Here is a 25,964-nt window from a genome sequence, read left to right on the forward strand (position 1 = left end):
GGCATTTCTTACCTCAACATGTCTGGAGTTCTTTTATGTATAACCTTAACTCTGAATTTACTCTCTTTATAATACTTGATTTTGGGATAATTGCAACATCTATGGAATGATTTTTGCCTTAAGTTACTGAAGTATACTCTCAACTTTAACTCCATCTTAACGTAGTTTGTCTGGGAATTTCATGAGTGTTTTAGAACGTCAAACACTAAACAAGAAACTCAGAGCAAAGGCTACCATGCAATACGTAGATAAGAAATATTAAACATTTAAAAATTTTTAAACTCTTCAGGGTAGATTCACTGGTTCACCAAATCCCTGACTTTGCAACTGAATTATGAGTTTAGTGACAACCGAATCTCTTAAAATATTGCCTATGGACCAGATTTAAATTACTGTTTTACTATATAGAAAGATTTAAGAGTCTAAACTGTTCTGGCAAGATCATTCAGGACAAAGAATGACAAATGCTTTTAAAGGACCCAGTTAACTAATTTTTAACTCAAGTTAATTAGCCAATTTATTTGTATATTCTCAGAAGATTCATTCTAGACTCAAAGAGCGAGTGCTCCAAGTCTGGGGAAGGATACACTGTATTTTTCATATAAAACAGAGGTTGAATTCCTGCTTTATGGGGAAAACCAAAATTAGTCTTAACTATGGGATCTCTACCAGTACCTCTATAATGGATTCTTCATCAAGGCTATAAATCATCCCAAAATGCAACAGCAAGTTAAAATGTATATTCATGAAATAAAAATGTGCAAGGTGGACTCCTGCAGTTGCTCCGTTAATAAGACAACCAGAATGTGGTAACTGTTTCCTCAACCCAAATGGCAGGGTGAAGGGAGATGCCAAACTAGTCAAGGGTGTGTATTTGTACACAAAAAACAAGAGCAATGAGCAACGAGGGTGCCTGCCTCTCATAAAAGCCATGCTTGAATGCACACATCTGGGCAGCTCAAGATTGCAGCAGTCTGTAATACAGATCGCTGGGCAGGCGCTCCTTGCATGTACAGGGCTGCAGATTCACGAAGTAGCTGAGTGGCTCAAGCTTTTCTTCTCTGTCTCCTTGGTTCTAAATTTACCTACAAGAGCACATGATCCAGTCCCACAGATCCAACCATCAACAGTCCAACCCCATACCAAGCAGCATGTAGCCTGCTGTTGATTAAGGAATAAAGAAGGTTAGAAAGCAAAGTAAAAAGGACTACACAGAAAAGGGGCTAAAGGGGGACACACAAATGGCATTGGTGCAGAGACATGGAGTAAGGTACCTGAGCAGGGTACCAATTCACCAATCCACTGAAATGTCGTCTCCACCAAGACAGAGGATAGGAACCACTGATATGGTTCCTGATGTTCTTCAGCCTTTCTTGGTTTCCCCTCACAAGAGATACAACTCAGCCTACATCTGACATTTCTTGGGTTACTTTCTCTGCGTTGTTCTTTCCTCCCCACCCCACTCCCTATGCTAGAGCAGAGAATGCCTGGGCAAGGCTGAGTCAGCTGCCCTAAACCCTTTCATCTATTCTCTTTGAAACTCTTTTAAAAAGGTGTTTAGACACCAAAGAGCCATTTACAATTTCAGCTTCAAAGCCTAAACTGTCCCATATGTTTCATGGCACCCCTGTGAGCACACTGAACAGAGAACTCGCCCAGCTTCAACTCCTTAGCTAGCCAATGCTTTATCATCCAAAAAAGCTGGCAGTGCCACCTCCCAGCTGAGAGTGGGAAATTTTGCTTTACCATGTTGGTTAATTAAACACATGAAGAGGGCTGAATGACAGTATATTCTTTGTTTTAGTCTAAGTACGGTATGAGCTTTTTGAATGGCCTCGTGTTCTCCCTGGCTCTGAAGAAATGCCATTGCTGTATACAATCAGCAGCCTTGTGGGAACAAAGAAGCTCTGCTGTTCCTGACTTGCAGAATCATGTCCTGATGGGAAATGGAACAGTGGAATTAGAGTGACAGGGCACTGTATGAACAGGCATCAGAAGTACTTTGGCTGTGGCAAGGGAAAAAGGTGTAGTTAGCTCACTGTCTGGCTTCGTTCTAGGCAAAAACTACCCAGTGCTGGGATAAGTCAGGAAAAAAAGGCAATTTTTTGGAAGGGCAGGAGGGGATTTAAACCAGCTGGGTTCAGAATGCTTTGGAAACAGCAGTGCTCTAGAGCCCGCAGGTAGAGGTGTGGGAGTGGGGATGCCAGTATGGTGTTCACTTAAAGGATGGCAGCAACACACAGCACTTCACAGAGAAAGGAAGACACAGAGGTGCACGCATTCTCTGCATACAGAAACAGTGAAGCTTTGGTAACCTGCTATGGTCCTAATGCTGCTACTCCTTCAAGAGTGAAGAGTCTGAAGCAGTGAAGCTCAGGGAGGAACTGGGGAAAAACACCTTGCACCTTTGTTATTCTAAGGCTTCTTCCTGGCAAGCAGGACACAACTCCCCTCTTCTGCCCCCATTCCATTTTCTGGCTTTTTACAACTGAAATCTTCAGAAATATAACTTCCCTGGTTATTATAACTATTACAGCCTTCCACACACGTTAGAGATACATGCCAGTCCTTTTCAGCATAAGTGCTTCCAAAAGCAGCAAGAGTGGACATTACTGATACTCTGTACCAGTGATTTTGTACCTTTGACTTTCAGGCACTTTACAAACATTCATTTATCCATCCACACACAGACTCACGATACCCATATCTGATTGATGATCGGGCACAAAGAGCAAGTGATTTCCCCAAAAGTCAAACAACGCGCTGGACACAGAACTGGGAATAAATCCTTGGAATCCTAGCTCCTATCCTCTGCTCTCACCACTACATACACTCCTCACTACTTCTTGCTTCAGGCCCACCCCATTGCCCAGATGCCATGATCACTGGAGAACCATCTTTACACTTGAAGTCTTTTCCCAAAAGAACACAAATTTCCTAGTCAGCCCGATTCAGTTTTTTCTTTGTTAAAGGGAACACTGGGGTCATTGACAAAAGCAATTTAGCTGGCCCTGATGAAAGGAAAGGATTGTGGTGTCTTAAACCTGCACCTATGCAGATCTGCAAACAGAGTTCATATGGTGGAGAGCTCCTAACACAAGGTATTAATACTCAACAGTGATTGAAATTGGGGGTTGAAGTGTCTGCAATATTCCTTGATCTTACCGTGGGGTCGGTCCAGAGAGAACATTTTGCACAATCCTGGCAAGGGGCCCCAGGTGATCGGGGGTGTTGGCAGAAGTGGTCATATCCATTAATGGAGACCCGGCAGAGGTAGCACATCTGGGCACCACAACGACAGGACATGCGGTTGCAACCCTCAGATTTAATTAGGCCAGTCCCACACTTATGGCATTTTCTAATTCGAGCTGCAGTCATTTTTTCTTCTCTGCAACGTAAGAGGGGTAAAAAAAGGAAAGAAGTTGGAATTGGTATGTTTGCTTTGCCTATTCTCAGCATAAGTAATAAGAACCTATGTATCTCAATAGCACTTTCCCTTTCTTTCCTTAACCTCCCCCTCACTTCTCAGAAAGTCCTCCGTTTCTTCCTACTTCATCTCCAAAGCCCTGTGTTGTTCCAAGGAGGTCTGGGCTGAACTCCATTTGGAGTCAACACATGATGAGTAGAAAACAAATTAAGTGAAAGGAAGTTAATCACTGGTTACATTCTACAGACTTAAATCCGGTTTCCAAGTGAGCCAAAATGCAGCAGGGCTAAGCTCTAGCTTGGAAAGAATTTAAAACCAAAGTCAAAGGGCCAAAGGGCACATGGATTCTTGACTTGCCTGCACAGAAATACAGAGAAGGAGATAAAGGTGCAGGAAAAGCAAACTGTGTAATGCCATTCACAAACGACAGCTCTTGTGTCTGGCTGTTGCTTTGGTTACCAAGTTGCCATGAACATATTTTTCAATTTTTAGTCTGCTAGATCTGAGATTTTTGGACATTTCTGGTGAATAAAAAAAGTAAAGAAAAATCAAGTCTTTCCTATAGACAATGGACATTTTCTCTCTCTTAAATCTACCTCTGTTTCCACACAGATTCTCTAGATGTTACTGTTCAAAGATGTACCTGTAGACTTCACTATAGCACAGAATACAAGATGGAATCCAGGAGATTATCTGAATGTGTTTGGTTCTAATGATGGCACTGCACAGTCCCTCTGTGAGATGGTTTGCTGATGACAGGTATAATTCTGGGATTATAATCCTTGGGGTATAATTCACTGGAAGGGCTCTGTTAATTTATCACCTTGGTGTGGGAATTGGAAGGAAAAGTCTGGGCAATTAGTTCCTGTCACCACGAGGACTGAAATCTATTTCTGATTATGACAGCCATCTTACTGAGCTTTAGGCCAAGCTAAATTCTTGAATTCACCACCGAGGGAGAAAGAGTTTAGCGAAGTCCAAACCGATAGGTTGGAGACTGAAGAAATGATCACAGTAGCCCAGTGGAGGTGTTGCACTGGTGTTGAAAGAGGTGGACTCCTTTGCCACTGTTAGCTGGGCTGTATGGAACAAACCATATTTCCATTTAGAAGGGGAGTCTTCAATCTAGTTACTCTAGTGCAGTGGTTCTCAACCTTTCCAGACTCCTGAACCCTTGCAGGAGTCTGATTTGTCTTGCGTATCCCAAGTTTCAACTTCCTTAAAAACTACACGCTTACAAAAGCAGACATAAAAACACACAAGTCTCACAACATGCTATTATTTAAAAATTGGTTACATTCTCATTTTGTCTGTATGAAATTTTAGTTTGTACTGACTAGTGCTTTTATGTAGCCTGGTACAAAACTAGGCAAATTTCTAAATAAGTTGATGTACCCCCGGAAGACCTATGCGTACACCTGGTTGAAAGCCACTGCTCTAGTGGATTTGCGATGTGGACACAAGTTCAGAACACAATCAGACTGCTTGATCAAAGCAGTCTGGAAGTCATCAGCAGAAGCTATCTTGTATGGAGGTGCATTAGCAGAGTAGTGTGGAGGCAGATTTCATAGCAACAGCCCATAATATACCTTGCTCTCACCAGCATCATTAGTTCTTCACACATCAATGAACATCAACTTCAGACCTAGCGTAAGTTTTATACTTTAGTAGTGGATAATGAACTAGTATCTACACCCAGTCTGAATTCTATACAAATATTCAGATCTGTATTAGGAACACAGAAAAAAGCAGTTCATGCAACTGAATCTGCTCTGACAGCTGCTCCTCCCTCGTCTTCTTAACAGGATGCTGTTCATACATTTTTGGAAACTCTGAACAAGGCAGGAAGCTAGGCCTGAACTCCAGCTGTGCTTCCTTTTCCCTATATTCAACAGGAAACTTTATTGTCTTCATATTGTGAAATCTCTTCAGGACAACTACCGAAGGCAAAACTCTATTAAAGGTTTTAAAGCTACATCTTTCCCTTATTATTTGGGACATGACAGTCACAATACTCCCACTTCCCCTTTTCTACTGGGAAAGAAGTGGCAGCAAGATGCTGCACGATGTCTATAAAAGGTAATATCTTGCTGAAAAATTATATATCAAGGTGTTGCAAGTGCTTTGGAGGATAGGATTAAAATTCAAAATGATCTGGACAAACAAACAGTCTGAAATAAACAGGATGAAATTCAATAAAGGACAAATGCAAAGTGCTCCACTTAGGAAGGAACTATCAGTTGCATACATACGAAATGGGAAATGACTGCCTAGGAAGGAGTACTGAGGAAAGGGATCTGGGGGTCATAGTGGATCACAAGCTAAATATGAGTCAACAGTATAACACTGTTGCAAAAAAAGCAAACATTCTGGGATGTTTTAGCAGTAGTGTTGTAAGGAACACATGATAAGTAATTCTTCCGCTCTACTCTGTGATGATTAGGCCTCAACTGGGAATATCGTGTCCAGTTCTGGGTGCCACATGTAAGGAAAGATGTGGACAAATTGAAGAAAGTCCAGAGAAGAGCAACAAAAACAATTAAAGGTCTAGAAAACATGGTTTATGAGAGAAGATTGAAAACATTGGGTTTGTTTAGTCTGGAGAAGAGAAGACTGGGGAAACTTGATAACAGTTTTCAACTACATAAAAAGTTGTTAGGGGAGGAGGGAGAAAAATTGTTCTTGTTAACCTCTGAGGATAGGACAAGAGGCAGTGGGTTTAAATTGCAGCAAGGGTGGTTTAGGTTGGACATTAGGAAAAACTTCTTAACTGTCAGGGTAGTTAAGCACTGGAATAAATTGCCTAGGGAGATTGTGGAATTTCCATCATTAGAGATTTTTAAGAGCAGGTTGGACAAACACCTGTCAGGGATGGCTTAGATAATACTTAGTCTGCCTTGAATGCAGGGGACTGGACTAGACCCCTCAAAGTCCCTTCCAGTCCTACAATTCTATGAATGAAGAGGCTTCACTTACACTCCCAGTGCTAGGACTTCCACAGTCCAATTCTACGATTGAAACTCGATTTCTGCCTGTCCCAAACACACTAGATACCAGGTCAGAGATGACAAGATACAGTATTACTAGAAACTGGGATACACCCGCGAGAAGAGACACCAAATTAACAATGGCAGACTGTTCTAATTCCAATATGCCAGACTAGCAGTTTTATATTGCAATCCCCACTAACTTCCTACAATTAGAATATTTTGGCTGTTGCTACTGTATGGAAAAAGATCAGACTTCAAAAGAGATTTTATGAAACGCCTTCGATTTTAGTATCTGTATTTCGAATTATGGTCTAAAAATCTTCACAGAATAATCCCTAATTTGTAACAGCTTGTAAAATATATACGTGTGAATGTATGCACACATTTTCCATGTAGAAGACGAGTCCAGAAGGGAGAGAGCTTTTTGTAAGCGAGACTTGAGCAAATGGCACTGCATTATCAGTTTAGATGATCACTGAATATTAACCAGCGACCTGGTGACAAACTAAGGATTATTCTGTCTCTGTGCACCCCTCCTCTGAGTATGATATAGCATTGCCAGTCAGATGCAGTATTAAGGTCTCATTTCCTCTGAAGGATCAGGCACTGACTGCTGCAAAATGCCAGATTAAATGAATCAACAGTGTGTTCTGATATAGAAACTCATCATCTTGATTTACCACATGGACGACGTTGCTGAAAATCATTCATGGATATTCTATTACAGAAGCCTGAAAAATGAACAGGTATTATGTCCCCAGAACCTTCTCAGCGGAATGTAACTATACTCACACAAAAGTCAAGGGCCTTATTAATACACAAACAAGGGCTCTCTTTATGTATTCATACACACAATACTTATTACTGAATTTAGCAACACAGATGGTTTCTTGCCTAACCCACATTAGAAGCTAGAATAAGTACTCAGTTTTTCCAGACTCAGGAAGTTACTTACATAGATGTTCTATATTTTATGTCATCCTTCTCAGCCAGCTGTTCACAGGTAAGGTTCATGTGCTCCTTCCATAGCCCCTGGCACTTCCTGCAGGTTTCCTGAGGATAACAACATGTGTTAATAGGAAAAGACAATCCCAGACACATCATCCAACAGCAAAGCTACAACTTGTGAGGGTGTTTCCCACACTGCAAGACCAGGCCTACAACGTACAATAGAAGGCAGCGGCTGAGTTTGGCAAACCATCAGCATTCAGCTAGAGACCCCAGTGATAGGGTGGCAGTGCAACAGGAATTTGGGAGCTTCCTACTATTGCAATAATTGCTTACCACTGGGCTCTAGGTATGAAACTGTAGCCAATAGCTATGTAAGACCTGGCCAGGAACTCTTAGCTGAACAAGAAGCTTCGGGGTGAGTGGTTGCCTACCATTTTTAACAGGTTAAGCCTACAAGAAGTTTACAGGGACTAAAATGTACATATGATGCTAACTGTAGCTGTTTAAGGGTTTGTCTTCACTATGGCACTAAATTGGTGCCACAGCATTGATTGAGTGGGTCTGGTGAAGACACGCTCAGTCGATGGGAGAGCGCTCTCCCGTCAACTCCGGTACTCCACCAGAACAAGAAGCGTAGTGAAGACAGTGCAGCTACTTGATGTAAGGTATGCTGACTTCAGTTACGTTACATACATAACATAACTTGTGTACCTTACGTCAATCTAGCAGCATAGTGAAGACAAGCCCTTAGTCGAGGTGAAGGTTAACTCCAGAATGGTGCTAATCCTCTCCAATTTGAGAGGATGCTCACACAAGAAATGGAGAGTTTCCATAGCATGGTAATAGTGAAAAAAAGTCTACCACCAATTCCCAGGTGCACTGGAATCACTACTTCACCTTGCACACAAAGCAAAATCAACATTCTACTCAGTAAGTTGTCACAAAATTAAGTGAGCAGACAGCTTTAAATACACCAGTGGCCTGATGCTTAAAGGCAGCACATGGGCAGACAGCTGGAGAATGGGGAAGGAATCTGAGCCAATTATTATGAATCCTTAACCAGAGCAGAAGTGATAATTTAACCAGCAGTTTGGAATAAACCCAATCTTCTCTTCCCTGTAGATTCTCTCTAAAGCAGTGTTCTTCAATCTGGGGGTTGTAAATCCACGGGGAATACAAAAGCTGTCAAGACAGGGTAGGTGACGGAGTCTTGACACTAACAACAAATTAGGATATTAAGCACAGCACAGCAGGCAAAGTTAATTATGGTCTGCAGTACCCCTCCTTTTCATTTACATATCAGTATTGTATTTTCAAATGCAATACATATATACCGACAGAAACAGCAATGCACAGTCTAGTCAAGCACACTCAATTTCGATATTTTCTATGCTTCAAGAAATTCATATAAGCAGCGACAAATTTTCAATTTAGTCAAGTGAGAAAAATGAAAATGACATTTCTGAGACATCTGCCATTAAGGAGAGGAGTCAGCTTATTTTACCATGTAAGTATAGAATGCTAATCAATTTCTATTTGAGGGATGAAAAATGAGCCATTAGCATCCTTAGCTCAGCAAACACAGTAAGTAAATAAATAATATATATTTTTATTTACTTACTGTGATTGCTGATCTAAGGATGTATACATTTTATATACATGAATAAAGATGCTCATTGCCTGGCTGGATAAACCTAAGTTACCAGTTTCCATATGTGAGGTTTAGAAGTAGTAGCTTGTAAAATTAAGAGAACATAGTCAAGTCCAGCACAGCTCAAAATACAAAGACAACACTCCATTTGCTGTTGACACTCCATTTCCTCTGCCACCACACAAATGAGGAGCCTTCTTTCTCTGGTTTCAAGGGCAATGAACGGACTTGTTTTTATTCCAATGTGTCACTTGCCATATTTTTCCCAGTTTTGCTTCCGTTTAACAAGTATCATCTTATATGTGAATACAGCAGGACACACATGACTACTTCTGACAGCAAGTGGATTACTGCTGACCTTATTCAGAAAAGCTTTTCAGATCCTGAAGTGTTCAGATTGTCTGGAGAGGAACAACTCCCCCCTTTTATTCTCTGCTACCTAAAGAACTATTTTGAGACTCAATAAGTTAAAAATGCTTTGTTTCCCAAATTACAATCAGCATGGATTATCAGGATCCCACAGAATCACTTTCACACACCAGTAGCAAAGACAAAAGTGGACATTTCAATTGAAAGGGTAGCACATATCTTTCCAACCAGGATTTGATTATTACTGATTGTTTAACAACTCCAGAGATCTCATTATATTATAGATTATACCTTTCTGGAGCATCAGGTACTACTCTCACATGCCAAATCATTCCACTTGCTTCTCAACAAATTGGTGTTTGCTAACACTGCTCCCATCCTTGCCTCAAACACTGTAGATACCTAAAAAAAACAACCCTAACTTCATTTACTTCCAAATAGAAGTCTCACCTTCTGCTCCCAGGAGGACTTGTTCCTTCACAACTGAGGAGCGAGAGATGGTCCTGGCTTTCAAGTACACCCACTCCCAATAAAGGAAGCTAAAAGATGTCCAGTTTCTCCTGTTAGCCTCCGCCATGCTTAAATAAATGGTAATTATTGTCTTATACACTTCTGGGATCCTTCACAATCAAATATTTGCAGGAGTGAGCTATTAACCAATATAAAAGCTAGGTTAAGTGCAGCTGAAATTGAATTCTAATGTGCTCTCCCCCAAAGACACTTTGCATAGCTTTTGTGAGCATTCCATATGGTTTCCACCACTAGGCTGATGGGCTACCTAATAGCCTCATGGTGTTTTGCCGAGATCACAGGCCTGGACATTTTGCTTTGAATTGAATTGACTAGCCAGCTGCTGAGCATTTTACATATACTAAGTAATCATACATCTCTGATTGCTCAGTTTCAACAGTCATAAAGACTATCCATCCATCTCCTTTAAGACTTTTTTGCTTAACAAAGCAGCTCTGTTTCATACAGAGAAAGTTCATTTCTTTCCTATGTCTGTTTTCTTATATGCACCACTCCCGGCTGAATTTTACAGCCATCCTGAATTATTTATTTGTATTACAATAGCATCTACATGTCCAAACCAAGATTGGGCCCCACGGATTCAGGCAACGTACAAACACATGGAAAGACATCCCCTGCCCCAAACAGCTGACACTTTAAAAGGATGAGGACAAAAAGTGTGAGAATAAAACAAAGGCACAGAATGATGTGATTGCCCAGTGTCACACCAGGGACAGTATCCAGTCTGCTGACTCCCAGGCCAGAGGACAATGCTGCCTATTTAATATTCTGTTCACCCTGGAGCCTAGCTTGGGAAAATTAATTGTGTGTTCTATTTCCAGTACAGTGAGTTTATTTTTGTTTGGTATTTATTTTACCTGGTTTTCTGCATTCCTTTAACCCATCCATTCATCTACTATTTTAGCAGTTTAGGCTCTCTGTGTTAACAGCACAGAGCTTTCACTGTAATAGTCAGCTTGCCTAGATTAGCCGATAAACACACGGTCTTCTAAAAGGCCATTGCATTACTGCAGGGGTGTCAAACATCCAGCCCGCAGGCTGGATACGGTCCACCAACCTTTTTGGTCCGGCCCCTGGTGGCAGTGCGCGCTACTGCGACATCCCGCAGCATTGTATTCTCTCGTGGCGTTGTGCGCTGACACACGATCCGTGTACTCTGGCGGCAGCGCGTGGCGCACTCTGTCTCGTGCACACAGCGCTCCAAAAGGCAGGAGAGGAATAGTGTGGTCTTAGGGCATCGCACAGTGCTATAATTCTTAATCATTGATCGATTCTTTTAATCGTAAAATAGTAGTAGTTGTAGAAGTGAATTTACTGCAGTTTTTATATCGCCGATATCTAGCAAATAAAATATAATACTACATAAAAATGGTTGTGCCTAGTATTTTGATTTATGGTATGTACGGCCCATTTGAAGTACATTTAATTCAAATCTGGCCCGCCATAGCAAATGAGTTTGACACCCCTGCATTACTGGACAGTTCCAAAATGAGTAGGGATAAATGGGACATTAAGTACAGATTACTTGGTTGCATCCAAGTTTACCAGGTAGGGTGGGACAATCCATTAAAATGTTGAGCAGGAAGAAGAGAAAGGAGGATGTGATGGAGAAACGTTCAATCATGTAAGGTAATCTTTTCACTGTACATCTATTGAAGGTAATGGCTCCTGATTCCTGCAAGCTGACAGGAAGCTGCTGTGATTAGCACAAACATGTGGGGCTCAGGATGATCCTTTGTTTCCAGGAGCAGTGATGTAGTTACGCAGCTTTCCATATTTGAGGCCAGAGGTAAGGATAGCAAGTTAGCATTCAGCACAGAGATCAAAACAGACAGACAATCTGGTGCCAGTTATTCCAAGACCTGTATATGCAAGGTATCTGGGAATACAAAAGTCTAATTGCGGCCTACTCAATAGCTTGACACTTGTGAGAAAATGAACACTAAAGCTATAAAATTTGCTTAGAATGCATTTTAACAAAACAGCAGACTGATAAAATTAGCCTGCTTATCCTTTCTCCCAACCCATGCAAAAAGCTCTTCAAGATCCAATCTACAGATGATCAGGCAAAGATAAAAATTCAGTACTTCTACCAATCAGCCTCTAACCCACTTGGCTAGCCATGGTCTGCTATTCACACTGTCGTTATCCGATCAGCACAGACTATTATTTATAGATTCAGGCCAGATGCATACTGCATGGAGTGAAATATAAGACGACAAAGCCAGAGATCGCTGACTGACTGCCCACAGCATTCCTGCATGCTTGCTCCCTTCTCCCTTGCATAAGAATTTACACAAGGCCATTTACTGATCAAGCAAAATGCAGAAGAAATCAACTGCAGGCTCCACCACTAGTCTGTCATCACCACCCTCCCACTTTCAGTGGCAGCTGTAAGTGGGGCCCTGTAACTTGCCCTAGCTCTTCATATGCTTGTTAATTGAAGTGCTGTGTTGTGGCTATTCAATAAAGTCTTAATGCTACTGCTTTGGGAGTCTGCCACATCTCCCAAGAAATGTGTGAATGACAGCTTGGGATAGCAGCTACTTCCTTGTGGACCCTACAGCTAAGAGGTCCTTTTCTGTTTATATACAGCAAAGAATCTGAGTACAGAATTGGGGTCAAGGTACATTGGATTTTGAATGTATTGAGTATTCTGGGTGGGGCAGTGCCCCAGTGACAGAATCTCTGTTGCCTTATGCATCCTGACTGGTGATTGGATTTTGATTGTTTCATTTACAGGCAGTGATGACCAAAGCATTCCCAGAATAGCAATTTACACAGAGCTGCACTCCGTGAACTAAAGGTGGGATTTTTAAAGCAGCTGAGTGAATTGAGAGGTGCAAGCTAGACAGATAACTAGTTTTAAACCAATACAAAAAAAAAAAAAAAAAGTGTCCAAAATTGCACTGGATTAACTAAATCAGTATAAAATAATTAAATAGGTGCAACCTCTGTGTGTAGACAAGCCTATAACAATGAGCATTTGTGACTGTTTCTAGGGTCTCTCACTTCGAGCTAGAAGAGTGAGGTTAAAGAAACCAAACTAAAAGAGTTTAAGCTAGAGAAACATCTGAGCAGAGAAGTACAAGGATATGTATCTGTGCACTGCAGGGAAACGTGGCAATAGCATTCTGGGCACCAGACTTGCCAATATGGAAACAGCCTCTTCCTAAGGTGAATTATACATCCACTCTTTAGTCCAGAAGAGGATTAACACTGTTGGTTCAGACACAGGAGACACGTAACACTAGCAGCAGGTACCATCTCCAAATGCACTATAGGCATGTAGTATGACAGCATGAACATAACATCCTGTGTACACAAAGGGGACAGTGTTCAAATATAATTACAGGTTGGAAAGAATTAAAATTAAAGTCTATTTTCTTCCTTCCCCTGAAAATTTGCTTTGTATTTGCCTCCTGAAAGTTTTGTCTGTTTCTCAGTAAATGCTGCCCCCTAGACATCCAGAACTGTAATTGCAGCTGCTTCTCTTTTAAACAGAATGCTTGATTGGCAGCTTTTGTTGCCATGTGCCAAAACAGAATCATGGTGCTAAAAGGATCAAACAAGTTGTCAACAGCTGTGAAGGCCAAGAAGACAGAAGTCTCTCTTCTTTTTAGTATAGCTATTTTTTAGGAGGTTATGGTGTTGACACGAATCCTGAAACAGCTTGGGCTGGCTTCCAAAATTATGCTAAACAAGATTATTACGTACACAAGTTTGTGCTGTGCAAATGATTGAGACAACACAATAAAGTTACCTGAACCAATCTCATCATGAAATCAGAAAGGTGAAATTTAACCTTCCTCTCCCCGAAAGCAACTGATAAAGTTACTCCACAAACGTCCAGGATATACAGGAATTGGTCCATGCCCTACTACTGGAAGATTTGAGCCCAGTCAGCTAGCCACTCATAACTTGAGCTGCTGTAGAAAGAAGGCTGGTGAATTCCTGTGCCACATGACCAGGTTCTGTTTTAGTAGGGGCTACCAAGCACTGGAAGCCTGATGGATCAGTCGTATACTTGTGATCAGAAATTTCAGAAATGTGTTTCAGAAAAAACAAAACTATGTTTTTTCCAGAGATCTGATTCGGAAAAGCGAGGTTAGCGGTCATTTGATCACAGCAGTCAGAGACCTATGCACAAGAATGTCAGCAGTTCCATGCAAGAAAATAGTGACAGTCAATAATACTGAGGTACTGTTAGCCAAGTCTGGAAATTGCATTAGCTCTATCAGAGTAGCCCATCAATCTCCTGCATACTTACTGTACAAAGAAATGGAAGGTCTGTAATTAGAATATAAGACACAAAAGACACTGGTTTAATCTGGGTCCTAGCCAGCCTAAAGATTACACCATTTGAAATGTTTTGTGATTTAAAAATGTATTTCAATGCAATTTCTAGACTAAGTTTGATGAATGAAGACATGGGGAATAGGTACCTAAGGCTGCCTACTTGGAGACATGAGCTCTAAATGGGATCAGAATGATTTGCATCAGATGCAGTGATCTTCATCACATCAAACTCTTGCCCTTTCCCCCTAACTGTAAGAGCTGAGTAATAAACTTTTCAGTAAGGATCAGCTTTTCTCTCCAAAGTCACATATAACCTAGTTCCACAGTCAGCCGTATTCCTTTGAGCTGATAAGCACTGCAAAAAAATGCTACAAAAATTGCTCTACAAGCAGTTCTGCTTATCCATAGCGAGAAAGGCTTCTCTGTGCGCTTTCTGAAGGCCTCCACGCACCAACCTGCACTCCCCAGGCAGTCAGGAGAAACTGTGCCATTCGGTTAGATTTATATAGGCAGATTAAATATAGCCTGTGACCTCATGCTGAAGACAACATTTAAATTAGCACACGTGGAGTCATTTAGCCTTTTGCTGGGACAGGAAGTCGTATCAAGTTCAGTCATTTGCTATTGGAGTCACACATGTAGCTGACCACAGTTTTAGATTTGCTAAACTGATACAAGATAATGGCTAGAGTCTTGTCAGCCAAAGTAAATAATTAAATACAAGCAGGTTAGTTCAAAGCTCTCACTATCCGGCCCTCCTGCAGCTACACCAAATGCACAGGACTGATTACCTTATTCCATTTAACAAAGTGGGCCTCTCAGTGGTATCCACTTAAATCCTAAATGCAATATTTTATGCAGATAGATGCCACTTCCAATAGCTTGAATTCTAAATCATCTTCTGCTCCAGACAAACCAAGTAAGTGGACTTGATAGTACAGGAAAAATACAGTGAAATCAACAGAGTTCGCCTTTATTAGACCACACTAAAGTAGCTTCAGAGACCTTAAAACCACAATAAAGTATCTTACAAAAATACTTAGTACAATTTTATTTCACTTTTATTTGAAGGGCAACTCTCCCCAGCAAGCAACAGGTTTGCATCCATCCCTTAAGTGGTCACACCCAGATCGCACTGTGGTACAGAATATTGCAAAACAAAAATGACGCAGCTTCATTACTGAGGTTCTATTACAAGGCTCTAATATGCACTGAAAGTTACAGTAAAGGGACGACAGCTATTTAAGTTGATTCTGTGATTCCCCCCTACGGCACACACAACCAGTTTTTCCCCTATAAGCACCACCTCTACTTACTCTAAATGAAAGGGGGATTGGTAGAGTTCATTTCAGTTCCTCCCCCTCCATCCACAAGTTTGTTTACTTTGCACTTTTGACCACCCTTAGCACAGTTATTTTTCACTGTTTCTCCCCTCCAGTCAGATCTCCCGCTTGTGTGAGTCTTTCACCCAGCAACAAGGAAGAGAAGCAAACACACAAGGGAAGGACCGTAAAGTAACAATAGTCCTAGGGGCACTCAGGTTCACGTAACACACCTAGGAAACGCTTTAACTCACTTCTTGAAACAAGACTAGAGTTCATGTTGGCCTATCTGTAAAGTGACAGTTTTAATGGTAATTGATTTGGTGATTTATGGTTAACGAAGGGCTCAGATTTGAACATCAGAAGCCCTGCTTACAGTGAAAGCTTAGACCCAGGAGAGGGCTACAATACAAATTTTTGCCAGCACAGCTATGTCAGTCAGGGGTGTGATGAGGTGCAATCCCTGACACAGTTGTGCCAGCAAAAGCCCCTAGTCTTGATGCAGTTATACCAGCAAAACTGCGTTAGCCAGTGTAGCCTATTTCACGTGGGCAGGCACTGCATGGCTGTAATAAGTTATATTGGTAAAAAGAGCAGTTTTGCCATTATATATGGTAAACTTCGCTGCCAGCTACAGGGCAGTGCAACGAACCAGACTTTTCTTTGACAGTCACTTAACTACAGATAGATAACACAAGATGTGTGTTTGGTTAATTATTGATGGATCTGCAAATGAAATATTTATGGGAGACTTATAAAACTATTAGCAGCCCTGTGAACCACCAACCTCAGTGTCTCTCGCAAATTTCCCATAAGGTGAAGGTGAGTCACCTGTAACTCATTTACTAACAGGGAAGAATAATAAGAGACTTATTTGTAAATCTAAAACCAATATCCTGCAGTAGGTGCCTGGTGAGATGTTCCTGGGTGGAAACAGTGCTGCACTAGAAGGATTCAAGAAAATCAAAACCACCATGAAAGGTAGTATTATGACGGGGAGGTTATTTCCTAGGTTTCAATATAAGCACATGCAAACACCCACACATGGACTCTCTCCTCACAGAACAGAGTGCTATCCATTTTGCTAACACATAAAGAGGTTCGGAAGAGATCATCCTTTCCATCAGTGGACAGAAGACAGGCAATGAAAAGCATATGTGGGGAGTAAAGATGTAGGCATTCATTCCACTTTTAAGCCCTAACAGCACTTGACTATTCTAACATTGAAGCTTTGAGAGAAGTTGTAGGTCTTTGGATTTGATGGGAGCAGGCTTAGAGCACAGATAGCTACTTTGGTGGAAAAAACAAGGAGATGGTTAAAAACGGGGGCTTCCAGAATGATAAGGCAGATGGAGATTTCAGGATTCCAGTCAGACTATTTGGCAAAACACAAAGTAAGAGATGGGAGAGTGCACTTTGAAATTTATGTGAGCTATTACACCTGTCAGGCGTACACACACTATCATTTTGATTGAACAAGCAATGCCGAGTGAACAAATACTGGTATTTTCCAGCCGGCAAGGTAGAGGGTGGAAATCCCTATAGTCTTCAAAGCTTTGAAGCAATATAGAAATCACCCCTACCTCCCAGGCAAAATACACAAATGGCTTTACAATGTAGGAATCTCCAGCCCCACTTTAACACAAATTCCCTCAGCTCCCTAAGGAGAGTGATGCATAATTTTAGGGTCTCTCTTCATTGCAAATAACCTAGGCACTCTCTCAGGCGTTGCCCCAACTTTCCTCCCATTCACAAACCACCTCTCAGTCAAGTTTGGTGGTGCCTTCAGTCTGGACTAGCTGGCATGCTGGGGGTACAAGCTAAAGCCTGAGTGAGGCTGACACGCAGGCAGGAAATCTGCCCCCTGTTTGCACAGGCTAAGCATTTGAGTGCCAGTACTTCTCCACTGCCTTCCCACAATTCCTCCAGTGTGCACAGAAAGACAGACGAGCTCTCCCAGAATTCACCAGGAGTGAATCAGAGTGGCTTAGCTTACTGCAGATGTCCTAGTAACGCAGAAACATTGGGGGAGCATACCACCAGTGAGGACTCTGCAGTGTCACCATACACCCGAGCTAGGCTGACCGATCAGAGTGAACCCCGCAGTGAAGACGCAGCGCTGCTGTTCAACTTCTACATGTGAGCATGACAGTATCCTGCCTAATAAGGGCTTGCCTGTACACCAATTTGCACCAAAATGGTTAAACCAGTTTTAATTAACACCTACAATTGTTTCAGAGCAAATCTGTGCATGAAAACTCATTCCGGAATAAAACTGTCCTATTTTGATTTATCACAAGTCAGTTAAGAGTAAAAAGAGAGAAAGGAAAAGATCACATGTATTTCAAGCTTCATCCAATCCTATGATTGTTCCAGTGCAGTGTCAGCATCTGTACAGGGGGAGGGGCTCATCTCAACATAAGTTGACAGGAAATCTGCAATGCCTTTTACAGTATTGTGAAATCCATAAAAAAATAGTTCCCTTTTTGTTGCAACACATTCCACTGCTTAAAAAAAACTCCAACAACTTCCCCCATACCCTTTGCAAAGAGTCCCAAAGAGCTTTCATTATACTCACTGCCAGGCTGTTTACATACATTGTTACTGGCCTAAGGGCTGCTTCCTGTGTTAGTGTTCTTCCACCTTCCATTACAAAAAAACAACCACCCCAAATAAACCAGAACACCTACTCTCTGCAAAATTTGTCTGAAAAGGTAGCAGTAATAATTTCTGCTATTACCCAACCACAGAGGTGAAACAAACCAGATCATGTAAAATCACACCACTTATTTTAAGTTAGCTGAGGTCAGAGTGAAGAGCTCTGTCTGGTTCACGCAGCAGAAGGGATCTCAAGACCTTGCCTTCTCAGAGAATGGGGAAAATAGCCAGTATCTTCCAAAGATTGGCCAGAAAGGCATCATTCTTTCTGTGTCCAACATTTACCAGCCCCAAATTCCCCTTGCAACAGCAGGGGTGGACACGGACACGGACACACAGCCCCAACTTAATTTCACATTTTCTGTATACTCCTAGCACTGGGCCAAGCATCCAAGTACAAAACAGTCAATTTACATTTTACCACTTAAAAGTGTCCTTGGCTTGAAAACGGTTCCAATTTCCAGCCTGCATGGACATCCTGGCCTGTTGAAGCCTATTTTAGATAAGAGAACTTCACCTCCAGGTATAAATACCCGTTTAGAGCATAAGCTCCTTCGGGGGGCAGGGACTATTTGTACAGTAACCAGCACAACTGAGCTGCAGACACCATCGCGCCAATATTATTAAAACATCTTTTCTCAAAGAGAAATATAGTTGCTTATCTACACAAATATGTAAAATGATCGCTGTGGGAATAAAGTTGTCCTGCAGCTATTCTAGTTCACGGGCTCTTGATCAGAGACTGCCGTCATGCCAAGCTGTGAGCTCCTTATTGTGGTGTAGGAAAGCACCCACTAGAAACTTATGTAGCAGCGAAACGTTTGTTCAAATCCTCACTATACCACTCCAGTGTGATGCATTAGCCAGCCCTTCCCAGCGTTTTTCTGTGAAAAACCTTTGCATTAGTCAAATGATTGACATAAGTTGCAATTTCTTATTCAAGCCCAGGCACAGGACTTCGAGAAACACCACAATTCTTTGAAGACTTTTTTTTTTTTTTTTTTAAATGCATTTCAAGCAGCATGTGCTTTAATAGTTTTCAGCTTCCATGTAAAGGAGGAGTAAAGTTAGGACTGCCCTCAAAATACCAACTGGCAGGGTTTAGTACCTCAGTTGACATCCCTTGTGTGATCTACTCTGCAGGATTAGTCAGGCAGCAAGTCCTGATGTGGTAGTCATTTACACTCAGAAAGACGTAAGGCCTAGGATATCATAACTAGAGGGAAACAAGGCAGCAAAAATGCATGAATGCCTTTGACAGCTCAGTGGATAAAAGCAACAAGCCTATTTGGGTGCTATTTTGACAACCTGATTCCCCCTCAACACTATAGGAATGGTTTGCTTCCTACTTTAGACTGTGTCAATTCTTTGCCAATTCCAGTAAGTTTTCTAGATGTCTTTACAACAAAGGTACTACTCAATTACAAAGATTTAAGGGAAATGGCAAAACAGAGAATGTAACATGGGAGTCTGTCATTAAATCACTGCTAAAGGATGTATTATTGCGATTGTAATCTATTTTCAAAATGTTTCCCCAACAACTGGGCTAAAACATTCATACTGATCACTTATCAGAATCCATGAAGCTAGATGGTTTCTTCCATCAGATATAGACAGCTCTTGGAACATTCAACAGTCAAAAGTGAGGAAATAAAGGTGTTAAAATGCCATTGTATTATTAAGCAAGGCTGAGAAATTTTAACAAAGATCAGATCGGAACTAGCTGAAGGAAGTAAGTCCATGGTGCCTAAAACTTATTGGATTTACAATAATTTAAACACTATTTTCATATTGAATGTTGTGTCATTTGTTCATGTCACAGAAGTATGAAAAGTTCAGCTAGTTTTACTCTACTACAAGAACAAACAGCACTGCAATTGCCCATTGAGGGAGAAACATGGACAGGAGCCCATAAATGAACCATTACATTTTGACTCCCTACTCTCACCAAATGAGGGAGAAACAAGGACTTATTTTTTGTTTTGGTCAGTAGTTGAATGAGGCAGAGAGAGCTCATGAACTAACAGTGAGAGCAAGTGACACGTCAAACTGACTAATGTTTTATTTCCATCAAGGTTTATAAGGACAGAATCAGAACTATAACTCAGCAGCTGCCAACAGGTCTACGGTTTGCCAAACATACAATTGGCACTGAATTAGTGAAATATGATCTGAAGCACATAATAGGGCATACAGGTTTTTTTGGTCAGGAAAAGACAAATCACAAAAGATTCTCTTAAACATTTTATTTTTGAAGACACTTGTAGACAGAGTTATCCTCTGCTTTACATCATCATCTGTTCTTAATTACCTAGGTGGGCATTACCTGCTCAGTGGTCCGAGTGAAACCAGTGCCAGCTTAGACACACAAGCTTTCCATTACCTAGTATATAAAATGGCTCACAGGGATTGAAGACGAAAACTATTTGGATGAGATGTCAGCCTTTGTGGATGTACCGAATCCTGTGTAACAGGTACAATGAATTTTTAAAGCGGGGGCAATGTCTGTGTGTTTTTATAAATTCAGCAGTGTTGGTGCAGCTGAAAGCCATCCTTATCTAGATCCATCCCCGTTTTCTTTTCACCCTTGGAAAATATAAATGGTCAAAGCTGCTACTGGCTGTTTTAAGCAATAGGCTTTTAACAACCAGCAGCAATCAGCACCTCTAGGGAGATGTTGCAATTCTGTTTTTTTAACTGGAATTTACTATGTTGCAAATTACCTCTCCACCCCTTCCAGTCTTCTGTGTGAACAACCCCTTCCCCCCAACTGAGCTCTCAGTTCCACTTCCAACCTGCATTTTGATTGTCAGGGGAAATCAGCACCGCTGGCCATAAAAGGAAAAGAAGCCATCTGCTGCATTTCTACAGAGGGGAGGAACATAAACGAGGAACTTCAGTGACTTCCTTAAAATGCAGGAAGCATCACAGACCAGTCGGCACCCTCACCGGGACTCTGTCCAACTTCATTAAGGGATGCAGATGAGCTACAGTGAAGATGTCAGACTGCAGAATAATACAAAAGTTTCCTCAGCTCTGCAGAGGAATTTAGCCACTCAGTTTGGCCTCTAGATGTGACTGAGAATAGATACACATCAATATTTGTCCGTGTGTAGACAGACAACATCCACAGCCAACATATCTTTTCATTGCATAGAAGACTGGCAGGCTCCTTTGTGAGACTGCGGCAGAGAACCACCTGATGACGGTTACTCTAACTAGAAGAGTACTTGGTTCCTTGACCCAGATCCAAAACTCAGCTGTGGGCATCGGAGTGGGTACATCTGCCATTGTTAGCACTCCTTTCTCTTCAAGGGAAGTTGCACTTAGAAAAAGTTAACCGTCCCACTCAAAACTTGAGAGGTTCCTGACAGAACTGTCACTGTCTATTTCCAGTCCCATTACACAAAGGCTGAATCTTCGTCAATACAATAGCTGGACAAAAGCAATAATGAAGCTGAAACTTCAGATAAAAAAAAATCACTTCAGGGGTCTCAAAAGCAACACATCAATTTCATAGTTCAGAACATGCAAGTCTTTTTCTTATGTTGTTCCCACATGTATATTTGCTTGATGCATCAGAACTGTTCCAACACATCACCCTTTCACATAGCGGTAGGGGTCGCCCAATGAAATTAAAAGGAAGCAGGTTCAAAACAAACTAAAGTGCTTCTGCACAAAACACAGAGTCAGCCTGTTGAACTCATGGCCATGGGATGTTGTGAAGGCCAAGAGCATAACTGGGTTCAAAAAAGAATTGGAAAAGTTCATGGAGGATTGGTCCAGCAATAGCTATTAACCAAAATGTCAAGGATGCAGCCCCATGCTCCAGGTGCCTCAAAGCCTCCAGCTGCCAGAAGCTGGGACTAGACAACAGCGAATTGATCACTCAAAATTGCCCTCTTCTCTTTATTTCCTCTGAAGCATCTGGCCTTGGCCGCAATAAGACGACAGGATACTGGGCTAGACAGACCACTGGTCTTACCCAGTGTGGCTGCTCTCATGTATAACAGCCACTTGTCTAATTTATCTAAACATTAATTTCCTGAGGAGGAAGTAGCCAGGAGCTCTAAGTGGCCAATGCCCTTTTTGCAATGTACTGTCAACAGTAACAGAATCAAGTACTTCTCCCTCCCAGCCCAGCCCTTACAAATTTACTTTGAAGAAGCCTTAACAGGGCATCAGTGGCACAAGGTAAACAGTCTGACTCTCTAATTGGCATTCATGGCTGAACCTGTGACTCATGGAGAGGCTGGAAGCAGGTCTTTCATCAGCAGCATTTCCAGGCACGTCCCCAAAATAAGCTGAATGCTGCTTGTGCCACCTGACAGGGACAATCTGTAACCTTTACTAACACACTGCAGCACAATGCACTTTCCTTTTGCAGCTTGGGGCAGTGGTTTAAATTCTCTATGGTGGCTGCAATGAGCAGCTGTAGAGGCTATTATAGATGAGCCATTTATAATAAACACTATTTGACTTCCCAAGAGTGCAGAGAGGATGTGCTATATAAAAGCCCCACAAAAATTCATTTCCGGTTATTGTCAGCCTGTCTGGAACCTCGGATTTCAAAGGGCAACCTTCAGCGTGAACACAGCAAACAAACACTCACCCTTATTGTAGAGTCTCATTACAGAGCTGTCAAAAAAGGAAAAAATAAGCCTCAGCAGCACACAGTACAATATAAGAGTTATTAAATATAGAACAGCTGTCTGCCACATGACTTCAGATTGCAAGATCCTCTTGGATGTATTGTTCGCTGTGTGTTATTTTTACTGCTGACCTTCAATAGCCATTAGCTGTGCCTATGTTTCTGACCACCTGCATGTCCATTAGTGTGTGCTCAGCTACTGAGCCGAGTGTTATGCATCCTCCAAGAGACCAGATGTATTCACCTCTGTAATCCCGAGTTTCCAGTGGGGAAAGGAATAAGCAAGGTATTTTTGGGATTTAGGACAGTCCCTGCATTCCACCCCCTGAAAAAGAGGAAGACACAGAAACCAACATCTCATTCTATTATTTTCAGATACATATGAAGGCATATTATTATTTTGATAAGTGGGTTCTAAATAAATCACCTGTAACATTCTGTGAAGACGCACAATTAAAAGGAATCTTAAGATTGCTTCTAATGATCCTCGTTTCTTTTTCAGTATTTCTTTTAGCACTTGTAAAAAGACATGACAGGGATGTCTTTACTATACAAATATCATGCACCTCAAATTATGAGCCCATTGGTAAATTTAATCTCCCCCTACCGAGCAAATGTAGGTGTATAAAGGCACTAGGATTGCTTTGCTGCATTCTAGGAAGTCTATTTTGTAAAGGGACAAGCTTCTAATTAGGTTTATGATGGAAAGAGAAGTGCACAATTTAAAATGCTAAATTAAAGTTAGAGTCTCTGTAGATGATTCACATATCAAATTAAAAGGCTTCATCAGTTCAAATGCAATATAATGTAGGTCCTAAAAATGGGATTCTGCCAATCCACAGGGCTTAAATGTTATGTTTATAGTAAGACAAGCTCTTCATATTTCTAGCCTCCCCTGGACATTTACCACTCTCCAAATGGTGTAAAATTGGATGTAGAGAAGAGGGGCCTTAATAGCAAAGATGTTCTTATGGCAAAGGCATCATACTGGTAATCAGGAAATTGGGTGTTATTTCCCACTCCTAGTCACTGCACCTTCTTTCCCAACACCTGTAAATCTGAGTTAATACTTCACTACCCTACCGGGAAACTGTGCAGTTGTATCTATTCACTGTTGTTAGTCACTTTGTTATGACAGCAATGAGCATCATAGAGAACCCTAGAATTAAGTTAATAGCATCTACGATTTGGAATATTTGGGGGCTGTTGGCAGTGAGCATCAACTAGCAAGGTGTGGGAACTCAGCACTGCAATAGCAGGGGGACGCACAAAGTATTGCACAGGAAGCTTGCAGCGTGCTCAAGTATAGGATTCCTGACTCCTAGCCAATGTCACGACACTCTGTCCCCTCCACCCCCACCTCTCCCGTGAGAGAGAGATTTTTGGGGTTAAACTTCCTATTGTCTTCACACCATATCAGCCCCCCCTCCCCCCAATAGTGCTTGCTTGTTGCATAGCAAAGTTTTGATATGACTTCCATCGTATCAGCTACTATTTTGTACTATTCTGGTGTTTTACACAGGGATTTTGTTCTGAAGAAGCGTAATCTACTGTGAGCCATATTAATTATTTGTGTCACTGTTTAGCAACTCAGAAGCTCCAGTCAGAAGCAAGGCTCCACTGTGTTGGGGACTGCACTACACAACACACACTTGCATTTTGCATGCAGATGAATGGCTCCTCACAAACTTATCTAAGGCCTTGCCTGCTAGAGTAGTTCAGGGGTTCTCAAACTTTATCTTCTGAGACCCCCTTTGAAAATATTTCAGGCTGTGACGACCCCCCCCATACCCCCATGCCATAGTACCTTTACTTCTGCACTGCAGCTGGGGGCAGCACTGCCTTCAGAGCACCCAGCCAGCAGCCGCTGCACTCCGGCCACCCATATTTGAAGGCTCTGGCTGTCAGCCATGCACAGGACTGACAGCCACAGCATGCACGGGGGCTCACAGCTTGCGACCCCCGCCCCATAATAATCTTGTGACACCCTGAGGGGTCCCAACCCCCAGTTTGAGAACCCCTGGTGTAGTTAAAGCAGTGCCTTCCCCCTCAAGCACAGATGCAGTTATACTATTATAGATTATTCCCCTTCCTATACAGAAATAAGCTATATCAGAATAGCCAATTTTTATACTGATAAGACACCTTTATATTAGTAAAACTATACTGTCCCCCCTCCTTAGTCATACCAGTACCAGAACTGTTCAGACCAGTCCTCTATGGAAATAGCCAGGGTGAGATTTACAAAGGAAGAGGGAAGTATAGGGACCACTTGACGAAGGAGAAAGCGTTCAAGAGTGGGACTCTGAGGCCCTCTTATGGCTGTTTGCTATCTAGGCCTTACAAAGTGTAAAAACCTAAAACTCTGTCCTGTCTACATAATGGTGTCCTTCAGCAAAAAAAAAAAAAAAAAAAGAGTGCTGCTAAGATACTGTAAGGAGGGGGAAAGGCTCTTCAAAACTTTATTTGGCTGAGCTCTAGCTTCAATAGCATGAACTTAAGCTACAGCCACTTCATGTTGAGGACCTCTCTTCACACACACAAACAATGAAGGCAAAGAAGAAGTATGTAGCGGGGCTATTTCCCTTCAGAGCTTGTGTTATTCTACTGTAATGTCACTATGACACCTCTCCTAGCACTAAGGGACTTCCTGAAGTTTATTGTACATCTAATAATCAATCAAAAAGCATTTACACTGCCTAGTGGTCAGTCCTCTGCAGGGCCATCCTGGAGACCTAATCTAATTTTGTCTAAGTCCCTTTGCCTTCTGCAGGCCGGGAAAGGTTTGGTGTACAGAGCTATACACTTTGGTACTAAATGGGTCAAACCCTCCAATCAGTTCACTAGCAATGTGACTGGTCCCAAAGAAGCACTCCTCATTATGGCAGCAAGGCAAGAGGCAGGCACTCTTCATAGGTAGGGAAGGGTGGCTCCTATAGGGATTTAGAAGATTCCACATGGAAACAAAGTATTTATGAAGGCAAAAATGCTATTTGTGTCTATGTTTCCCTGTCCATAGGCAGTGATTTCCATTTCCCTGTTGCAAAGACTCATGCACTGACTTTGCTATTGCATGCAGCTGAATTATGCTGAGAATAGATATCCCAGTCTCATT

The 25,964-nt window shown here is 41.8% G+C and overlaps 1 protein-coding gene across 6 annotated transcripts in view; it reads right to left on the bottom strand.

Moving 5' to 3' along the window:
• RNF216 (ring finger protein 216) overlaps window positions 1-25,964 on the bottom strand; it is a 113,461-nt gene that overhangs the window by 21,555 nt on the left and 65,942 nt on the right. For 5 of the 6 annotated variants that reach the window (XM_067534163.1, XM_067534161.1, XM_067534166.1 and 2 more), the window contains 2 exons: window positions 7,373-7,470; window positions 3,166-3,388 (listed from right to left, as the gene is read on the bottom strand). In XM_067534163.1, the coding sequence (XP_067390264.1) occupies window positions 3,166-3,388; window positions 7,373-7,470 (321 nt within the window). The remainder of the gene's footprint in view (window positions 1-3,165; window positions 3,389-7,372; window positions 7,471-25,964) is intronic. The other variant, XR_010917313.1, reaches the window with a different exon arrangement.

Source organism: Emydura macquarii, unplaced genomic scaffold, assembly GCF_026122565.2.
Source record: "Emydura macquarii macquarii isolate MOO-44397 ecotype Brisbane River unplaced genomic scaffold, CSIRO-AGI_Emac_v2 contig_3390, whole genome shotgun sequence".
NCBI classification, from domain to species: Eukaryota; Metazoa; Chordata; order Testudines; family Chelidae; genus Emydura; species Emydura macquarii.